Source organism: Rhinoderma darwinii, chromosome 9 (assembly GCF_050947455.1).
Source record: "Rhinoderma darwinii isolate aRhiDar2 chromosome 9, aRhiDar2.hap1, whole genome shotgun sequence".
NCBI lineage: Eukaryota > Metazoa > Chordata > Amphibia > Anura > Rhinodermatidae > Rhinoderma > Rhinoderma darwinii.
The window spans coordinates 93707831-93725164 of NC_134695.1; the positions used below are offsets into that span (position 1 = coordinate 93707831).

Consider the following 17334-nt stretch of genomic DNA (forward strand, 5'->3'; position numbering starts at 1 on the left):
CCTGACTTTAAAAAAATGTGATAAAAAGTGATCAAAAAGTCGCATCTACTCCAAAATGGTACCAATAAAAACTGCAAGTCGTCCCGCAAAAAAACAAGACCTTATACAGCTATGCCGACGCAAAAATAAAAAAGTTACAGCTCTTCGAATGTGACAATGGAAAAATGTAAAAAATGGCTTGGACATTAGGGCCCAGAATGGAAGCAGGGGGAGGGGGTTAAGAATGAGCATCAGCCTCGGACATGATTTGAAAGAGACAGATAGGATATATTTACACAGCTGAACACATCCCCAGTAATGCACACATCAGATACCGGCAAGGAAGTAGGGGGGGGGGGGGGGGGGAGGATGCGGATTGCAGTTGGGGGTAGAGGGACCTGGGATTGGCAACATATTAAAACCAACCTGCCAATGCACCCAGGAGGGACTGAGGGGAAAGGGACGTTACAGTCAATTAGAAGTCAGTTGTAATTGTAAATCAGGCATTGAGGGAAAGTTGGAGCCCCCAGCAGTTTGTTAGAGGGGGAGGGTACAGGGAAGGCCATCACGTTGAATGTCTGATGACAGATGAATGTAAACCTCAGATACAGAAGCTTCTTGAAGGAAAGTGGTGCCTCCCTGGCAGTGCACGGCCCTAGGGAAGGGTAGGAGTCCAGGATATGGGAGAGGGTGAGCAGAGCCTGCATGTTCTTGTGATGTTATTGGTGGGGGCACTTAAGAGATAAGAAGGCAAACCTGATGCCCCCCTCCCCTCGCGGTGCACAGAGCACCTCATCCCTCCTGCCCAAAGTCTTCTGTAAATTTCTTGACTTTCAGTAGGTCCTCCGAGTTCACGGTGGGCCGGGTGGTAGCCAGAGATCTCAGCATATCAGACTGTAAGGGAAGAAAGGGAGTTACTATAGTACGATGTCTGTATCCTTAGCCCAAGATAGGTTTGGGAGACATGTAAATAGCTATAATGACCCTACGGCCACCCGCAAGGTCCAATTTCATAGATGGCTGTATGGAAACTATTTCTTTGCATTGGTTAAATGTATTAGAACACAATTGCTTACTCACCATGCATACTATAGGCTCCAGCAGTTTATCGCTGGGGACTTCCATCCAAGTCATCTCCATAGCCCCTGGATCTCCAGGAGAACATGGTGTTAGAAGATCATCTACTGTGACTCCAGGGTTGGTGCGAGACGGACCTCGTACCTAGCAACAAATGCCACTACATCAGTACACTCCACACCAAAACGGCTGCACATGTAGCACGGTCGCTGCACTTTTACCTTTTTGAAGTGAGTGGCTGATTGCACCTTGCGCACAGGCTGCATTAGCGCATCTCTGACAATAATACTAATATCTGCTCCTGAGTATCCGTCGGTTTTGTTGGCCAGCTCGCGGATGTTTGCGTCACTCAGGTTTTGGATCGTATTACCTAAATGCAGCCGGAACATCTGAGATCGAGCGCCCTCTTCTGGCAGAGCGATGTATATCCGCTTCTCAAACCTGAAATTCAAGACCTCTGCGTTATTGCCAGGCCGGTCTTCAGTGAGGCAGGTGGCTCTACGGCTTCATTGCCTTATTACAGCATCCAGGTTTGTCATTTTTCAGATTACACCTCACGATCAACATGATACCCACTCGTGTCTCCAAGAATCCAGACAAGCTCATCTTTTCTTCTGAAATGCACAGGCTCATTTACAGGAGGTCAACTGACTAGGAGGAGCCCTTTTCTCAGGTGAAGAGGAGTTGTATGGAGTGGCGGTCCATAAAACTCTATGGTAGGTACGAAAACAGCCAAACGCTCTAACTTAGTTGAAAAATTCCTGAGGACCTGTCTGCTCTCCTGACTTGTGTATTTGAGTAAACACTTGCCTTCCACATAAAATTTCTTATCTTAGAACTCAGTGTTGTGCTGTTCCTCTGTTATGCCTCCTGGAAATGTATGTACAAATGGCCGTTAACATTCTTCGTGTGTATGGGGCATGTCCCTACACACTGATTGTCCTTATTGACAAGAGGAAGGGTAATGGCCATTTTACTCATTCATTTCCAGGGGGAATAACTGAGGAATGGAACAATGCAGATCTCTAAGCAAAGCTGCTGCAGAATTGGATCACTCTGTTTTTTGTAAATACTTGTATTTCTGATGAAACAACAAAGACAGATCCTCTTAGAGCGTAACAGGAATAAACAACCTTCGGTACTCAAGCTGTTGTAAAACCACAATTCCCAGCATGCCCTGACAGCCTGTGGATGAAATAATAAAGCCATTAACTGTCAGGGCATGCTGGGAGTTGTAGTTTCACAACAGCCGGAGTACCAAAGGTTGCTGACCGCTGGTCTAGAAGATGCATAAAACCGAAACTAGATTTATTTGCATTAGCCCTCAATTGGCACTTCTGCGGATATATTGCACCCAAATGCTAGAGCATTATATACAGAAACCCTGATCTGTTCTAGTTAAAAAAAACCTTTTTAAGACATAACTAAACAACGCCAAAACACCACCTACTTGTAACCGGGAAAAGTAACTAAGAGGTAGGCAAGATGTAGCTAATAATCATTTACCCAATATCCTGTATTCTCACCTCCTCCTGATGGCAGAGTCCAGCACCCAGGGTATGTTGGTGGCTCCTAGAACCAGGATACCATCATTGTTATTCCCAACACCTAAAAAGCAAAACATAATGTCAATTAATGTAGAAAAAAATGTATCCTGAATAATAGACTGTGACAAAGGGAAGCTCATGCTTGATGACCAGAAGGCCTAGCAAACTGAATTCAGCCTGGCATGGGGGGCAAACAAAGCCATCAGCAAATCTGAACTAGAACCTGTTTTTCTAATTAAAATTAAGAGGATCGTCTAGGATTAGAAAAACATGGCTGCTTTCCTCCCAAAACAGTGCACGTCCCTCCACAGGTTGTGTGGGGTATTGCTGCTCAAGACCTTTCACTTCAATAGAGCTGAACTGCAATACAAGACACAACCCATGGACAGGCGTGGCGCTGTTTCATGCAGCCAGGTTCTACTAGACCTGTGCAACTCCATTAAGTGGAGACAATAGAATAATAATCCAGTGTGATGTCAATTCTAGGCGTCATTTATACGGGTCCTCACCTTGCATCTGCACCAGGAATTCTGTCTTGATTCTTCGAGCAGCTTCACTTTCATTTTCATTGCGGGAGCCACAAAGTGAGTCGACCTCATCAATGAAGATAATGGAAGGTTTGTGCTGCCTCGCCAACTCAAACAGGTTTTTCACCAGCCTGTAAAATATCAAATTCAAAATGACATGACGCCAGCCTCAACCCCCTGCCGGTATCTGTACTACGCGTTTCACTCACTTCTCACTCTCTCCCAACCACTTGGACATCAAATCAGAGGAGGACACAGAGAAGAACGTAGAGTTATTGGCTTCAGTTGCTACAGCTTTGGCCAGGTATGATTTTCCTGTTCCTGGGGGTCCAAAAAGCAAAATACCACGCCAAGGGGTACGCTTACCTAGAAAAAAAAAAAAAAAGGGGAACACCGGTCAAATCTGTACATGCAGGAAGACAAATAGTGGGTTACACTATAATCACAAAAAGAACCCCTGCTCTTCCGAAGAATATGGCCCATTTATTATGTACTTATTTTCCGGGAAACATTATTAAAAAGTGTACCGGTCATTATAATTACTTTAGCATTGATCAGTAATGTGTGTGAATATCTACGGCTGCAGGTTTTGTTGCCAGCGCTGTGTCCACTATGGCCGACTAACAAAAAACAAACAAAATGTGGTCCATAAAATAAGACGTCATTTTTTTTAGGAAAAAATTGCCCCGAGGTGAACCCACAGCACAAGATATCAGACTGACTAACCTGTGAAGAGATGGGGAAACTTAATGGGTAAAATCACAGCCTCTTTCAAAGCTTCTTTTGCTCCTTCCAGACCGGCCACGTCATTCCACCGCACATTTGGCTTCTCCATTACGATGGCACCTACAAATATTGAAAACGGGCAATAATGAGATGATGGTAGAAGTCGCAGGCAGCAGAGAAATGATAACACAGAATGGCTGCTATACCTCCGCATTAAAAGGGTTCATTGTAACTCTGCCCTCTGGTCCAATCTTACAGCAGCATGAGGGGGGGCGCTAGTCCACGCTGGAGCCGTATCATTCCCTTAGCACCTGTACGGTCTAGCGCCTACTAGTGTCTCTTCATGCCGATGTAACTGACACTTTAAGAATGACAGCAGCGTTACAAGATAAATGTGGAGCTGAACGCAATAAACCCGAGGAGGAATTTGTAATCTTCCCCTTTCAGCATTGACAAAAGTTGCACCTTCTTCTCCATCACATCCCTCGATCACACAGGTCCACCTGTATTCTATGCACTTTGCTTTCCCTCAAATCCGGATCTCTCCGCTCCACAAGTCTTCTCTCACCTCCATCTACAATGAATGGCCACTTTATTAGAGATGCCCATCTAGTAGCGCGTTTCCCCTCCTTTGGCCTTCAGAACCGCCTGGTGCCACAGAAATCTTGATCCATCTGAGCCGCCAATGTTTTGCCACTGCTTAGTGATTTTTGCAGTCTTTTGCCCACTGGCGTCTTGCCGCTCTGTTTCCCTTAGACATCAATGGCACTCGTACTGGTCGTCTGCGGTTACAGCTGGTCGGGGCTAAGGAGCGAATAAGAATTGCGCGTTCAGACACGTTAGTTGGAGAACCAGCGTTTTAATCGGCTGCAATTTGCTTGATTGCGCGCCGCCTTATCGCCAGAACGATTCTTGACATCCTCCTCTGACCCCTTTCGTCTAAGAGCTCTTGATGTCCACAGGATCCCCTTTTGCTGGATGTTTTTCCTCGATCACTTCACTCTTGACACCATTGCACGAGAAAAACCCACACGGTTGGCAGTTTTTTATTTTTTGAAATACTGGCCCCCGTCTCGTCTAGCTCCGATGACGATGCCCTTTCCAAGCCGCTCAGATCGCTCGTTTTTCCCATTCTAACGTGGATTCACACTGAAAGTGATCCACCGAAAAAGCGCTCGCTTGATTTTATGCTGCATCCGGGATCACGTGTCTTATTTCCATACAGGGAAGCTCCAATCGGAAAAGGGCAAATGTCTCTAATAAAGCGACATGACAACTCATACTGCTCTAGACTAAGATCCACCTCTCCTACATTCAACACAGCAGACTGCCAGGATAGACCTACATGACTAAAACCAGTAAACACAGGGCTACATATACTCGAATAAATAACCTACAAAAGCTGCGAACAGACAAAACCCCTAAAAAAAACATTATTTGTGAAAGTTCTAAGTAATTTTTCTAAATACGCAGGTGCTCGTTTCCTGGACGTTCAGGACCTGCGCGGGTGCAGATGAAAGATCGGTAAGTAGATGACGAATACTTTCATCTGCGCTTACACAGGTCCTGGCCATCCATGAAACGAGAGCACGTGCAGTGTTTTTCCATGAAGAGAGCAAGAGATCACTGATGAATATATCGGGTCACATGACCCTCTGTCTCCGACGGCAGCAGCGTGCCATCAAGGCAGATAGCTTGGCTTAACACATTTGTAAAAACTATCCCTAAAACAGCCAACCCCTTTAAGATTTAAAAACAAACAAAAAAAAAAAAACTTGGTATTTTTCTTCCAGAAACAGCGCCACACATGTCCATAGGTTGAACCTGGTATTGCCGCTCAATTCCATTAAGTGAATGAGGTTGAGCTGCAATACCACACGTAACCTGAGGACAGGTTCATGGAAGAAAGCAGCCATGTTTTCCTAACCCTGTAACACCCATACTGATCTCTGGTACTCTTTCTATCATGCGTCCACTGTTCTCAGTCTGATACCCTCTGACAATTCGCCTTCCCCCACCCAGTTTTTTCCTACATTTCAGAGAAGCTTCCTCACCCCACTGGACATACCCATTAGTTGTTCTTGTAGTTTCTTTTTTTCTGGATTCTCCCCTTCGCTGTCACTGTCACTTCTGTGGAGACACAAAATAACAACATTGATGAGTCAAGGTTAAGTCTATGGTCCATGAAACTTAGATTCCACCCTTGACCCCCACCGAGTGACTCACAATACATTTAGTTTGCAGCAGAGAAGTGGCTGTAATGCCCAGTTCCTGTGGGAGATCCGGTGGCGGAGCATGCTCACTTCTGTATCAGAAGTGAGCATGCTCAGCCACCGGATCTCCCATTCATTGTAATGTGCTTCCACTTCTCAACAGAGACACGGGACCCTGCTCTGAAGATCAATGGGGGTCCCAGAGGTTGGACTGCCATATACACACAGTCGAGTCCCATTATTATGACCATCTGCTAATATCCAGAGTAACCGGCGTGTGCAGCACGGACAGCAGTAGACGGGCTGGGGGTGACTCAATGAGGTGCTGGTCGGTGGTCTCCGGTATCTGGAGCCGTGCGGACTGCAGAGCATCCCACATTTTCTGGAGGGTGCGTGGGGGAGGATCCATAGAGCGAACAAGACGATGGAGGTCCCACAGATGCTCAATTGGGTTCAGGTCTGGTGAATTAGGAGTACAGGGAAGTATTTGGAAGTCTTGGTCGTGCTCTTCCAACCACTGTCGGACATTTCTAGTCGTGTGACATGTCAGATTCTCTTGCTGGAAGATTCCAACTGCCCCAGGGAAGACAAACCGCATGTATGGGGGGGGACGTGACCTGCAACAATGGATTCATACCCAAATCGGTTCAGAGCCTTCCACATGGATGAGTGGCCCAGAGAATGCCATGAAAACATCCCCAGACCATAACGCTGCCGCCACCGGCTTGTGTTCTTCCAGCAATGGTTGCCGGGTGTTTGTTCTCTGATGTTTCTCATCTGACACACCAACATCCATCCGTTCGATGAAGCAGAAAACGTGATTCATCGGAGAAGGCAACCCTTTACCAATGATCGGTGGTCCAATTCCGATACTACCGTGCAAATTGAAGCCTTTTTTTTTAGATGCACCTTTGTTACATAGGAGCCGTGACCATCCGCCTGCTTCGCAGCCCCATAAGCAGTCTGGTTTGGTGAACTGTTCTTTTAGACACACATGTGGTGGCCCCCTGGTTGATTGTCACGGTGAGCAGCTCCACTGTAGTGTGTCGTTCGGCCCTCTCGCACCTTCGTAGCCGACGTTCACCTCTCACATCAATAGCACGTGGTGCTCCACAGTTTCCACGTTGGTTATTCCCAATGGTGCCATTTGTCCACTCACGATACACTTTCACCACAGCAGCACCCGAACAGTTCACAAACGGAGAAATGCCGCCACCCTGGGCCCGAAAGCCAATGATCAGCCCTATTTGCAACTCCCCTTTTACCCATGGGAACAACGAGTGATATGTGTTCAGACAGCCTATAGCACACCGTATATACCCAGCAAGCCCACGACATCACTTCCTTCATGGGCTACGCGCTGCGGACGTCAAAAGTTGGCGGTGGTCATAATAATGTGACTCGAATGTGTATATGTAAAGCAACAGAGTGTGCACAGAGGTGAGTATTGTACAAAGATGGAAAAAGAGCCAGGGGCCTGCGGGGAGAACACTTAAGGGCTTTATGTGGCTCCTGGGACGCTAGTCCCCAATATTGTCCTTAGTTGTTTTTACATATTAGGAGGGAAGGATATTTGTGACTAGTATAATACCAGGACAACCAGTATTACTTGGTTGCCTGTACGGAGGAGTCGGTGGCATGCTGGGACATGTAGTGAATGTTACAAGCCCCGAACTATATCCTTGTGCTAAAACCTGTGAAAGAGTGTTTTATATAAAAGAGGGATCCCCCCGAAATATCCCGTACATGACGAGCTCACCCTTTCTCATTATGGGATTCTTTCACAGGTTTCTTGCCTTGCTTGTCCTTCGTTTTTAGATAATCCTTAAGCTTCTCGGCTCTGTCCAGGTACTGCATGCACTTGGCTCGGATGCTCTCCTTGGCCTTGTCACTGTGAGCTTCATCTGTAGACAAAAAAATCAATCAATCAACGTATTGCTATGTAATTCACTGCCCTAAAGCAACTCCCCGTGTGATCCATTAAACCAGGACCAGCGTATAACCCTCCAATAATTTTCTGCATAGTGTGGCAATCCCGGCACCGGTCAACATTTTCTCTTCTCCACCCTACAGTAAACATTGCAACATGCGACTCCCATGGTGGTGCTGCACCCGCGGCTGCAACCACAGAGGTGCCCATATTTGTATCTATGGTCAGCACCCCCACAATGTACCCAGAGACTCACACTTGATGGCGTGCAGGAAATACTCCACCGCATGCTGGTATAACCTCAAAGCCTCCTCATAGTTCTTGTTCTTGTCCTCCTCTGTGGCTTTCGTCACCAAATCAATGGCTTTCTAGAAGGACGAAGAAAAGTTCTGATTAATGAACATTCCACGTAAAAGACAATCCAAGTGTCCGCAGTGCAGGAGGCCGTGTGAAGAAAACACTGGAAACACCATGTTATGCTCCAATAGAAAAAGGGAAGTGGTCGCGGAGAATCATAGAGAGAACAGACAATTGCAGAACATGGAGGAGACACCAAGAAGGTAACAAGGAGGTAAGAGACCGAGACAAGAAGGACGGAGACCTGGAGAAGTAAGAAAATAAAGGTTAGGCCCAGTTCACTTGTTCCAGATTTGATGAGGATTTTGGCGCATATTCCGCACTGAAATTCTCATCAAATCCACGAACATTCCGCCGCCAATGCATGTGAATGGCGTTTTTGTAACTCCGTTCACATGCTCTAGAAAAAAATCAGCACAGATTTTCTTGTCTGTGCCGTGGAGGAAACATCACCTGCGAGAGGAACGAGCACGTTTATTTTTGTCGTGGACTACGCACGGGAAAGCCGCAAATGAACCCGATTGAATGTGGTTAATCCTTGTGCGGATCCCGAGCACAGCAGAAATCTCAACGTCAGCCTCGGATTTCTGCAACAAATCCTCTTGTAAATACATGTGTCATATGCCACTGGCAAATCCGTGATGTGTGAACAGAGCCTAAGGGTGAAGGACGGAGAGGAGGTAAAGAACAAAGGCCGAGGAATGGACCCGAAGGAATAAAAATAGTGACCGAGGTGAGAAGCAGGGAAGGAGAAAAGTAGGGAAGAGAGGAAAGACAGTGGGAGCACAGAAGGAAGCAGATAAAAAAACAAAGGGAGGACAGAGACAAGGAGCAGAGATAGGAAGTTAGGAATAGAGTAAAGGCCCTTTTACACCGCCCCATTTTGGCGGGTACAACGAGCGGCGATCAACGTGACAGCTCGTTGATCGGCGCTCGTTTGCTCTTTTCACGAGGATCTATGTATAAGGACGAGCAGTCGTTACTCCGATCACTCGTCATACGTTATTATCATCATGTCGGCAGCGCGTCTCCCGGTTTACACATGCGCTGCCGACAACGATAATATTTAACTTTTTTAAAACGATGCGATCAGCAGATGAATGAGTGTTTGCTCGTTGATCGGCTGATCGTTGTCCTGTTTACACAGAGCAATTATCGGCAACGAGCGTTCTGTGATCGTTTGCCCGTGTAAAAGGGCCTCAAGGGTCCTTTTAGACCAACAGTAAAATTGTTACGATCGAACGAATAGCAATTTCTTCAGAGTTGAACGAGCTGTGTGTTACCGTGTATATTATCGTTTAAATATTGCGATCAGGAGAAATAACAACACGCTTACTGGTGTGTTGTCGAAAAACAAGCGATTCCTTTTTACACTTGCAAATTTATTGACGACAAAAGATAATATTTTTGTAAGCAAAAAAGATACAATCGCTGATTTACGAATGAGAGATCGGTGTTCATTCGATCGCTGATCGTGTTTACACCAGCTCTGATTGATGGAGCAAAAGTGCACAAACGATTTTTCGGATGAGGATCTACACATCTAAAAGTGCCTTAAGAATAGAGGTAGAAGCGGAGACGGGGTAGGATGCAGAGGAGGAAGAGAGCGGAGATGGAGGAAGTAAGACAAGAAGATAGGGAGCGGAGACCAGGGACAGGGAGCGGAGACCAGGGACAGGGAGCTGTAGAGTAGGGAACAGAATCAGTCCGTCCTGTATTTAGAGCTGTACAAGGAAGCTATATGACCACACTGCACTGTAATATGGTGATTATTCATAGATAAATCCAACATCAGTGACATTCAGCAGATCTTACATTCACCCCATTAGGTTATCGCCTGTCGTGCCTGTGATATCACCAGACGGTCATCATAAAGCATGTGACTCCGATACTCACTACCTGAGTCACCAGAGATATATTTAGCGAGCTCACATGACATGTCCCTTTAACTAGATGTCTGGATGCAACCAGATCACTATGCGGTCAGACAACTGGAAAAGCAGGAATTCAAGTAACCAATGAGTCTGAACGTCGCCCAATTCCTATAGGAGGGTCTAGCCTCTTACTCCTGGAATTTCTAGCACCGCCAATAGATAATAACGATATAATAATACAGGGGTCCATACATAGTTCTACAATGATCTACATCGAGGATCTTGTGTATATCAGTACGATCACACCATATAGGAGAGACTATAAATGCCTGGTCTAACAGGCCCTAAATTACAGAAGACATGGAAGGTTTGTTTCCAAAATCTGGCCCCCTGAGAGCTAATCTTGAGGGTTTATTAACCCCCCGGAGCCCCACATTGCAAGTTCTTCACTACATATACAGTCCCTACAATCACAGGCAGGAGGTAAACACAGACGACAGTCCCTCCTGTTCATCCTGCGGAGATTCTCCAACTACGGTTCACATACCCGGCCCATTGATGGCAGCCTGTATTCTGTAAATGGTGTTTTTTGAGCGTTTATACAGTTGTATTAATAATTGTATAACACCCCTTTCTGTATATGACCGATTCATCAAGACTGGCATCACGCAAATAGTGCGCCAGCCTTTTACCCAGTGCAGCGTGCAATAGATTCATCAACAGAGCGCGCGCCCTAACCCTTCAGGGTTCTGTTGTAGGGGATATACGCCTGGTCGCAACATCATATTTATGAATTTACACCCAAAAAACAAGCACAACACATTTCTAGATCTGCCCCATTGTTATAATTAAAGTAGATGGAATGTATACTAGTCACATGACATAATATACCCCTCCTGCCCAAAACTCATTGAGACCCAACTGGCCAAGCCTTTCCCATGAAGGCCACGTAATGATTTTTGATCTTATGGCAGAATTATCAGAACACTTCTCCGAAATCTATCCATCATTTAAAGGGTAACTAAACGTTTAAAAAACTTTTGATGTCATAGTGACGTGTCAGAAGTTTTGATTGGTCGGAGTGCGAGCACTGTGTTCCCTGCAGATCGCTAAGACGAAGCGGCAGAAGCAATCGGGAGAGCGCTGTTCCGCTTTGTTCCTGATCGGCTTTCCTCAGAAATCCGAGCGAGCGGTGTACGGACTCATGGACTTTTTAAATCGAGCCTGTACATTGCGCCGAGGAAAGCCGATCAGAAATGAAGTAGCACAGCCCTCACCTGAGCTTCTGTCGCTTCTTTTTAGCGATTGGTGGGGGTCTCAGTGATTGGACCCTCACCGATCAAAACTCTGACATGTCAAAGTTTTTTTGAAAGTTTAGTTACCCTAAGAAAGAGGAGGGTCATGTGACTTTCCCCCAAATGCTAGAAAATGACACCATAACTGAATGTCAATAGAGCTGGGACTCCATGTATTAGGACATCTGCCATAGGAGCGGTCACGGCTGCTGGCTGCAGTACGTTCACAGCGGTCACTTGATATATTTGTGGTGTGAAGATCTCATGAATGTTGCATGTACACACGACTCAATGGATTCCTATATAGCGTGGCTGTCAGATAAGAAGTCATAGGCCTGAGCTACATGACCAGCCACGTCCACAGGAATACACGGAGTACCACTTAAAGAGGATCTGTCACTCCTCCTGACACGTCTGTTCTAGTAATTACTTGTATTACCCATGAAGTAACAATTCTGCAGCTTTTTTTTTTTTCTTAGAACTCTGTGTAGTGCCGTTCCTCTGTTATTCCTCCTTAAAATTTCTGAATATATTGATGACTGGGTGTAATCAGTTGGAGGGGGGGGGGGTCCCTGCAGTCTGGGAACGTCCAATCAGTGCTGACAGAGCGAGGCTGTGTAGGGACACACCTCTTTGAATAGTAACACCCAGTTGTCAATTCATCAATTTCTAGGAGGAATAACAGAGGAACGACACAATGCAGAGTTCTAAGAAAAGATGCTACAGAATTGATATTTTATAGGCAATACAAGTTTTTACTAAAACAGACGTGTCAGGAGAGGTGACGGGTCGTCCTTAAGGCTATGTTCACACGGAGTATTTTGGGGGAGGAATATCTGCCTCAAAATTCCGTTTGGAACTTTGAGGCAGATATTCCTCTCCCTGCACGCCGATTATCGCGGCGATTATCGCGCCGTTTTTCGCCCGCGGCCATTGAGCGCCGCGGGCATAAAACAGCGAGAAATACGCTTTCTCCTGCCTCCCATTGAAGTCAATGGGAGGTCAGAGGCGGAAGCGCCCGAAGATAGGGCATGTCGCTTCTTTTTCCCGCGAGGCAATTTTACTGCTCGCGGGAAAAAGACGCCGACGCCTCCCATTGAAATCAATGGGAGGCGTTCTCGGGCCGTTTTTGCAGAGTTTTGCGACGCGGTTTCCGCGTCAAAAAACTCGGCAAAATACCCCGTGTGAACATAGCCTTATAGAAGCAAACAGGATAAACTGCTCTCATGCCACTGTGGGGCGTCTTTTTCCACACTCTCCCGGGCTGCACTATGACCGCGGGCAATTTGCGCGGCTAAAATAAACATTGGTATATAAGGGGTGTCGCACCTTACAGCTCCAATGGAAGTATAAAGCTGCACGACGGTTTTCTCATTCACTTCCATCAACCGCTGCGCGTTGTATCAAGAGGAAACGTCTGTGCGTCACAAATACAACTCAATTGGCGCAGCCACAAATTCACACACGACTAAAGAGGCAGCGTCGTCCTGGCGTTTGCTCTTCTGGATCACCCGACAGTTGTGCGACTCGTCGCGGAGTGACCTCAACCAATGTCCAGGACTAGACTGCGACCTGTGCGACCCCAGTCAGACAACACGCGACGCAAATTGCACGACTTTCGTTCCTCCGATAGAAGTGAATGGTAAAAGTTACGCCTCCGACCCCGCTCACTTCTGTAGAGTCACGTCTACAAGTCATCGTATAGTCCCGGCCTGATCCTGCTCTGCAGGCGATCATCTTCCAATATGGATTCCCAGACGTGGAGACCTTCTTAGCGCACCACTGGCCGTCCTGCAGGTTACTACGCGGATCTCTACATGAACGGGGTGCTGCACCTCCAACATAATCAGCACCGCACAACCAACACAGCACACACCCATGTGTTTATTATGGAGCCTGAAGGGTTAATTACTACAGGTAATGAATGACACGCGGAGACTGAACACTGCGAGCCCAGGGAAAACGGTCATGGACGCAGAATATCTTATCTTGGGAAAGCTGGGTGACAACCAACATGGCTAACCACTGCTATAGGGGTTATCACCCAGCTTTCCCAGATTCCTGAATGGTCAGAGAACTTTTCATTTACAGAGTGCAGAGGATATTAGTGAATATTACGGCAGATGTGACACTCAGGGGTCTGGGAAAGCCGGGTGACAACCAATATAACCTCCATCATAGGCAGCTAACGTGGGACATAACAGTGAATTACTTGGTAGATTTGCCAGTCAGGAATATGGAAAAGCTGGGTGACAAGTCTCGTGTAAATCGCCACGGCAACCATATTGTCTGTAACCCAGCTTTCCCAGAAACAGATATAAATAAATGGGGTTTCTGCAACCGAGGGCGGCGCAATGTCCTGTGATTACCGGGGATGTTTGGTGTTTAGTATTTCCCCGCCCCGGCTCTGTACTTATTCACTTTAGATCCATCATTCTACCCCCCACGCCTTGCATGTGATATAGAGCAGCCCGGCCGCCTCGACACTTTAATATAACGCCTCTCCGGTCCCCGCCATTACCTGCAGGGTTGACGTTGTCATCTCATCTCCCGGTCCCGGTGTCTCAAGGGTTTCTGTGGATTCCGGGGCCTGTCACTTCACCGGAACCGGAAGTGACGTCCCGTCGAAACCATTAAGAGACAGCGCCATACGAAACCGGAAGCAGATACAAAGATCATGTGATAGGTTGCGAGAATACTGCAGCTGTCGTCATGGCAACAGTGACGCGCTGGTCATGGTTAAACTACATTTCCCGGCATTCTTAAAAAATAAAAAATAAAAAATCAGACAGTACAGTTTGGAATAATGGGAGCCCTCCTCTCCTAGAGACTACTGTAAAAAAAAACACCAAATTATCTAATGTTCAGAATCTGTCATAAAACAGATGTTATAGTGGAATTAGAAGGGAAGACTCAACAATTCTATTATGCCCTCCAACCTGTAGCTCTCCAGCTGTTGCAAAGTACAACTCCATACCTCGTAATTTTCAATAATCATAGAGAGACAACTCAGGCGTTGCATGCCACGTACCGCAATACATTTTTTAACATTAAGTCACGCCTCAATCCCCGCCCAATCCCTGACCATACACTCAGTTCCCTGCGCGCCCCCACACGGTAAGTGCCCTTTTTTGTATGGCACACAGTAATAATGTTCACACAGTAATAATGCCCCCATAGTGCCCCCCACAAAATATAACACCCCTACACAGTTGAATGCCCCCGCAGTGCCCCCCACACAATATAATGCCCCACAGCAGTGGCGTAGCTATAGGGGTCGCAATTGTGACTGGGGCACCAAAGCCAGGGGGTCCCGCAGCCCTCCGCCTATAAAAAAATTACTATAGTAACACGGGGCTCTGTTACCATAGTAATAACAATATACTTACCCTCCTCGTTCCCGAGCGCAGCGTTGGTCCTGACGTCTTCCTGCGTCATGACGCTGTGGGCTGCTCACAAGCTTGCGATGCTGGATGGCGTCAGGACATCTGCTGCACCCGGAGTCGAAGAGGAGGGTAAGTAGAACATAACTGTCTGTGTATCTAAGCCTACCACGAGGTAGACTTAGATACAGGGCCCAGCAGACAGGATCAGACATGGTAGGCTTAGATACATGGCCCATGTGTGATCCTGTCTGAAAGAGGGCCTTTAGGCCCTGTTCACACTGAGTTTTTTTACACGTTTATTGACGCGGAAACCGCGTTGGAAAACGCGCCAAAAAACGTCCGAAAATGCCTCCCATTGATTTCAATGGGAGGCGGACGCGTTTTTTACCGCTCGCGGTAAAAAGAAGCAACATGCCCTATCTTCGGGCGTTTATGCCTCTGACCTCCCATTGATATCAACGGGAGGCAGAGAAAGCGTATTTCGCTGCGTTTTTTCCCGTGGCACTCAATGGGCGTGAGCGAAAACCGCAGTGCAGGCAGATCAAAATCTGCCTCAAAATTCCAAACGGAATTTTGAGGCAGAATTTTCCTCCTGCAAAAAAACTCAGTGTGAACAGGGCCTTATAGAGTAAAAGGAGGAGGCAGGTGAACAATGGGGGTCCCTTTTGGTTTTTAGATTTTTAGGTAAGAAAGTTAATGGGAGAGAGGAAAGGTAAGGGATAAGAGACTTATTTTCTTTCTGGGGGCCATATGACATTCCCCTATGGTTCCTTACAGACATCACTCCCGTTCACCCCTCTTAGGCCTAATTCACACGAATGTGTCAGTTTTGTGCGCGTAAAAAAACGCAGCGTTTTTCCTGCGTTGCAGTTCCGTGTGACATCAGTGTACGGTGCTTGTCTGCGTTTTTTACACACGTATGTCATCCGTATGTCACGCGTATCACGTCAGCAAAATAAACTGAAGGTGTTTTTCTATTTTTCAGAATTTCTTTAACAACTGTTGCGTAAATCACGGACAGCACACTTCAATGGGTGCGTGATGCGCGAAAAACGCTCAAGTATAGGACAGTAACTTTCATGCAGCAGACACACGCTGCGTGAAAAACACAATGTCTGAAAGGCCCCATTGACTTGCATAGGTCCGTGTGACGTGCATTGTTTTCACGGGCGTATCACGGACGTGAAATACGCTCGTGTGAATAAGGCCTTAGGCCAGATTCACACGAGCGTGGGGAAATTCAGACATGATAAACGTGACATTTTTCACATCCGAGGTGCCCCCCAATGCGGGTTTTGGGAGGGATCCATGAAAATGGAACAAAATAGGACATGTTCTATTTTTCAACTGACAATTCACACAGTCCGTTGAAACAAAGGCCGTGTGAACGGCCCCATTGAAATACATGCGTCCGTGTGAGGCCTTAGTGTGGGCAGAAACGAGCACGTGTGCAAGAGTCCTTAGTATACATGTAATATTTTTCTCACTAGTGGTCCACTTGTTTGTATAATGTATATGCTGCACTTATTGGCGAGCTGGTAAAGAGCTTGTGTCCGTATACAGCAGTCAATTTGAATAAGCAGAGCCGCAGTGTAAAGCACAGGGAAGGGACAGAGCAGCAGCTTGTGGCTCTAATGAGGCGGGGAGTCGTTTTCAGACTCTCTCAGACTCCTAGGACGATAACTTGATCGAAGATCTGCAGGACTTGTGTGTGTAAATGTGCTGAAACCAATAGCAACCAATGAGAAACTAGCTCCACCCATCTGGTGCGAGTTACAGAAAAAAAATACATATTACAGGTTGCTTCACTTTCAATTGGTGATTCCTAAAAACTGGCCACTAGGTGGCACCATGACACTACTGCATCAGGAAAGCAAAGGCAACCATCTTATGAATGGCCCCCGAATCTATAAATAAGAAGCGATGGACACGACAGAACCCTGTGCAGAGTCTGTGGCCGGATTCAGACGAACGTGTTTTGCGTCCGTGCAGCCCGCGTGGTTTTCACGCGACTCAATACAAGTCTATAGAGCAGTGCAGACAGTCCGTGAGTTTTGTGCAGCGTTAGTCCGCTGCGTAAAACGCACGACATGTTCTATACTTAGGCGTTTTTCGCGCATCACGCACCCATTGAAGTCAATGGGTGCGTGAAAATCACACGTGCCTCACGGAAGCACTTCCGTGGGACCAGCGTTATTCGCGCAATAACAGTAAAGGAATGACTGTAAACAGAAAAGCACCACGTGCTTTTCTGTTTACAAACATCCAAACGGAGTGTCATAAAGATGGCGGCTGCGCGAAAAGCACGCAGCCGCGCATCCATATGAACAGGGCACACGGAGCTGTCAAGTGCCATCAATATTAGATCGGTGGGGGTCTGACTTTCACCCCCGATGATCCGCTGTTTGAGATGGCCGTGGTGC

General features: G+C 46.8%; 1 protein-coding gene across 1 annotated transcript; it reads right to left on the reverse strand.

Moving 5' to 3' along the window:
* Positions 1-243: 243 nt before the first annotated feature.
* VPS4A (vacuolar protein sorting 4 homolog A) lies at positions 244-14175 on the reverse strand. Its single transcript, XM_075838535.1, has 11 exons — positions 14047-14175; positions 8256-8367; positions 7829-7973; positions 5925-5986; positions 3857-3976; positions 3340-3496; positions 3113-3261; positions 2583-2664; positions 1278-1497; positions 1060-1200; positions 244-873 (listed from the first exon to the last, which is right to left on the reverse strand). The coding sequence occupies exons 1-11, from the start codon at positions 14065-14067 to the stop codon at positions 772-774; spliced, it is 1311 nt and encodes a 436-aa protein (XP_075694650.1). The 5' UTR covers positions 14068-14175; the 3' UTR covers positions 244-771.
* Positions 14176-17334: the final 3159 nt, after the last annotated feature.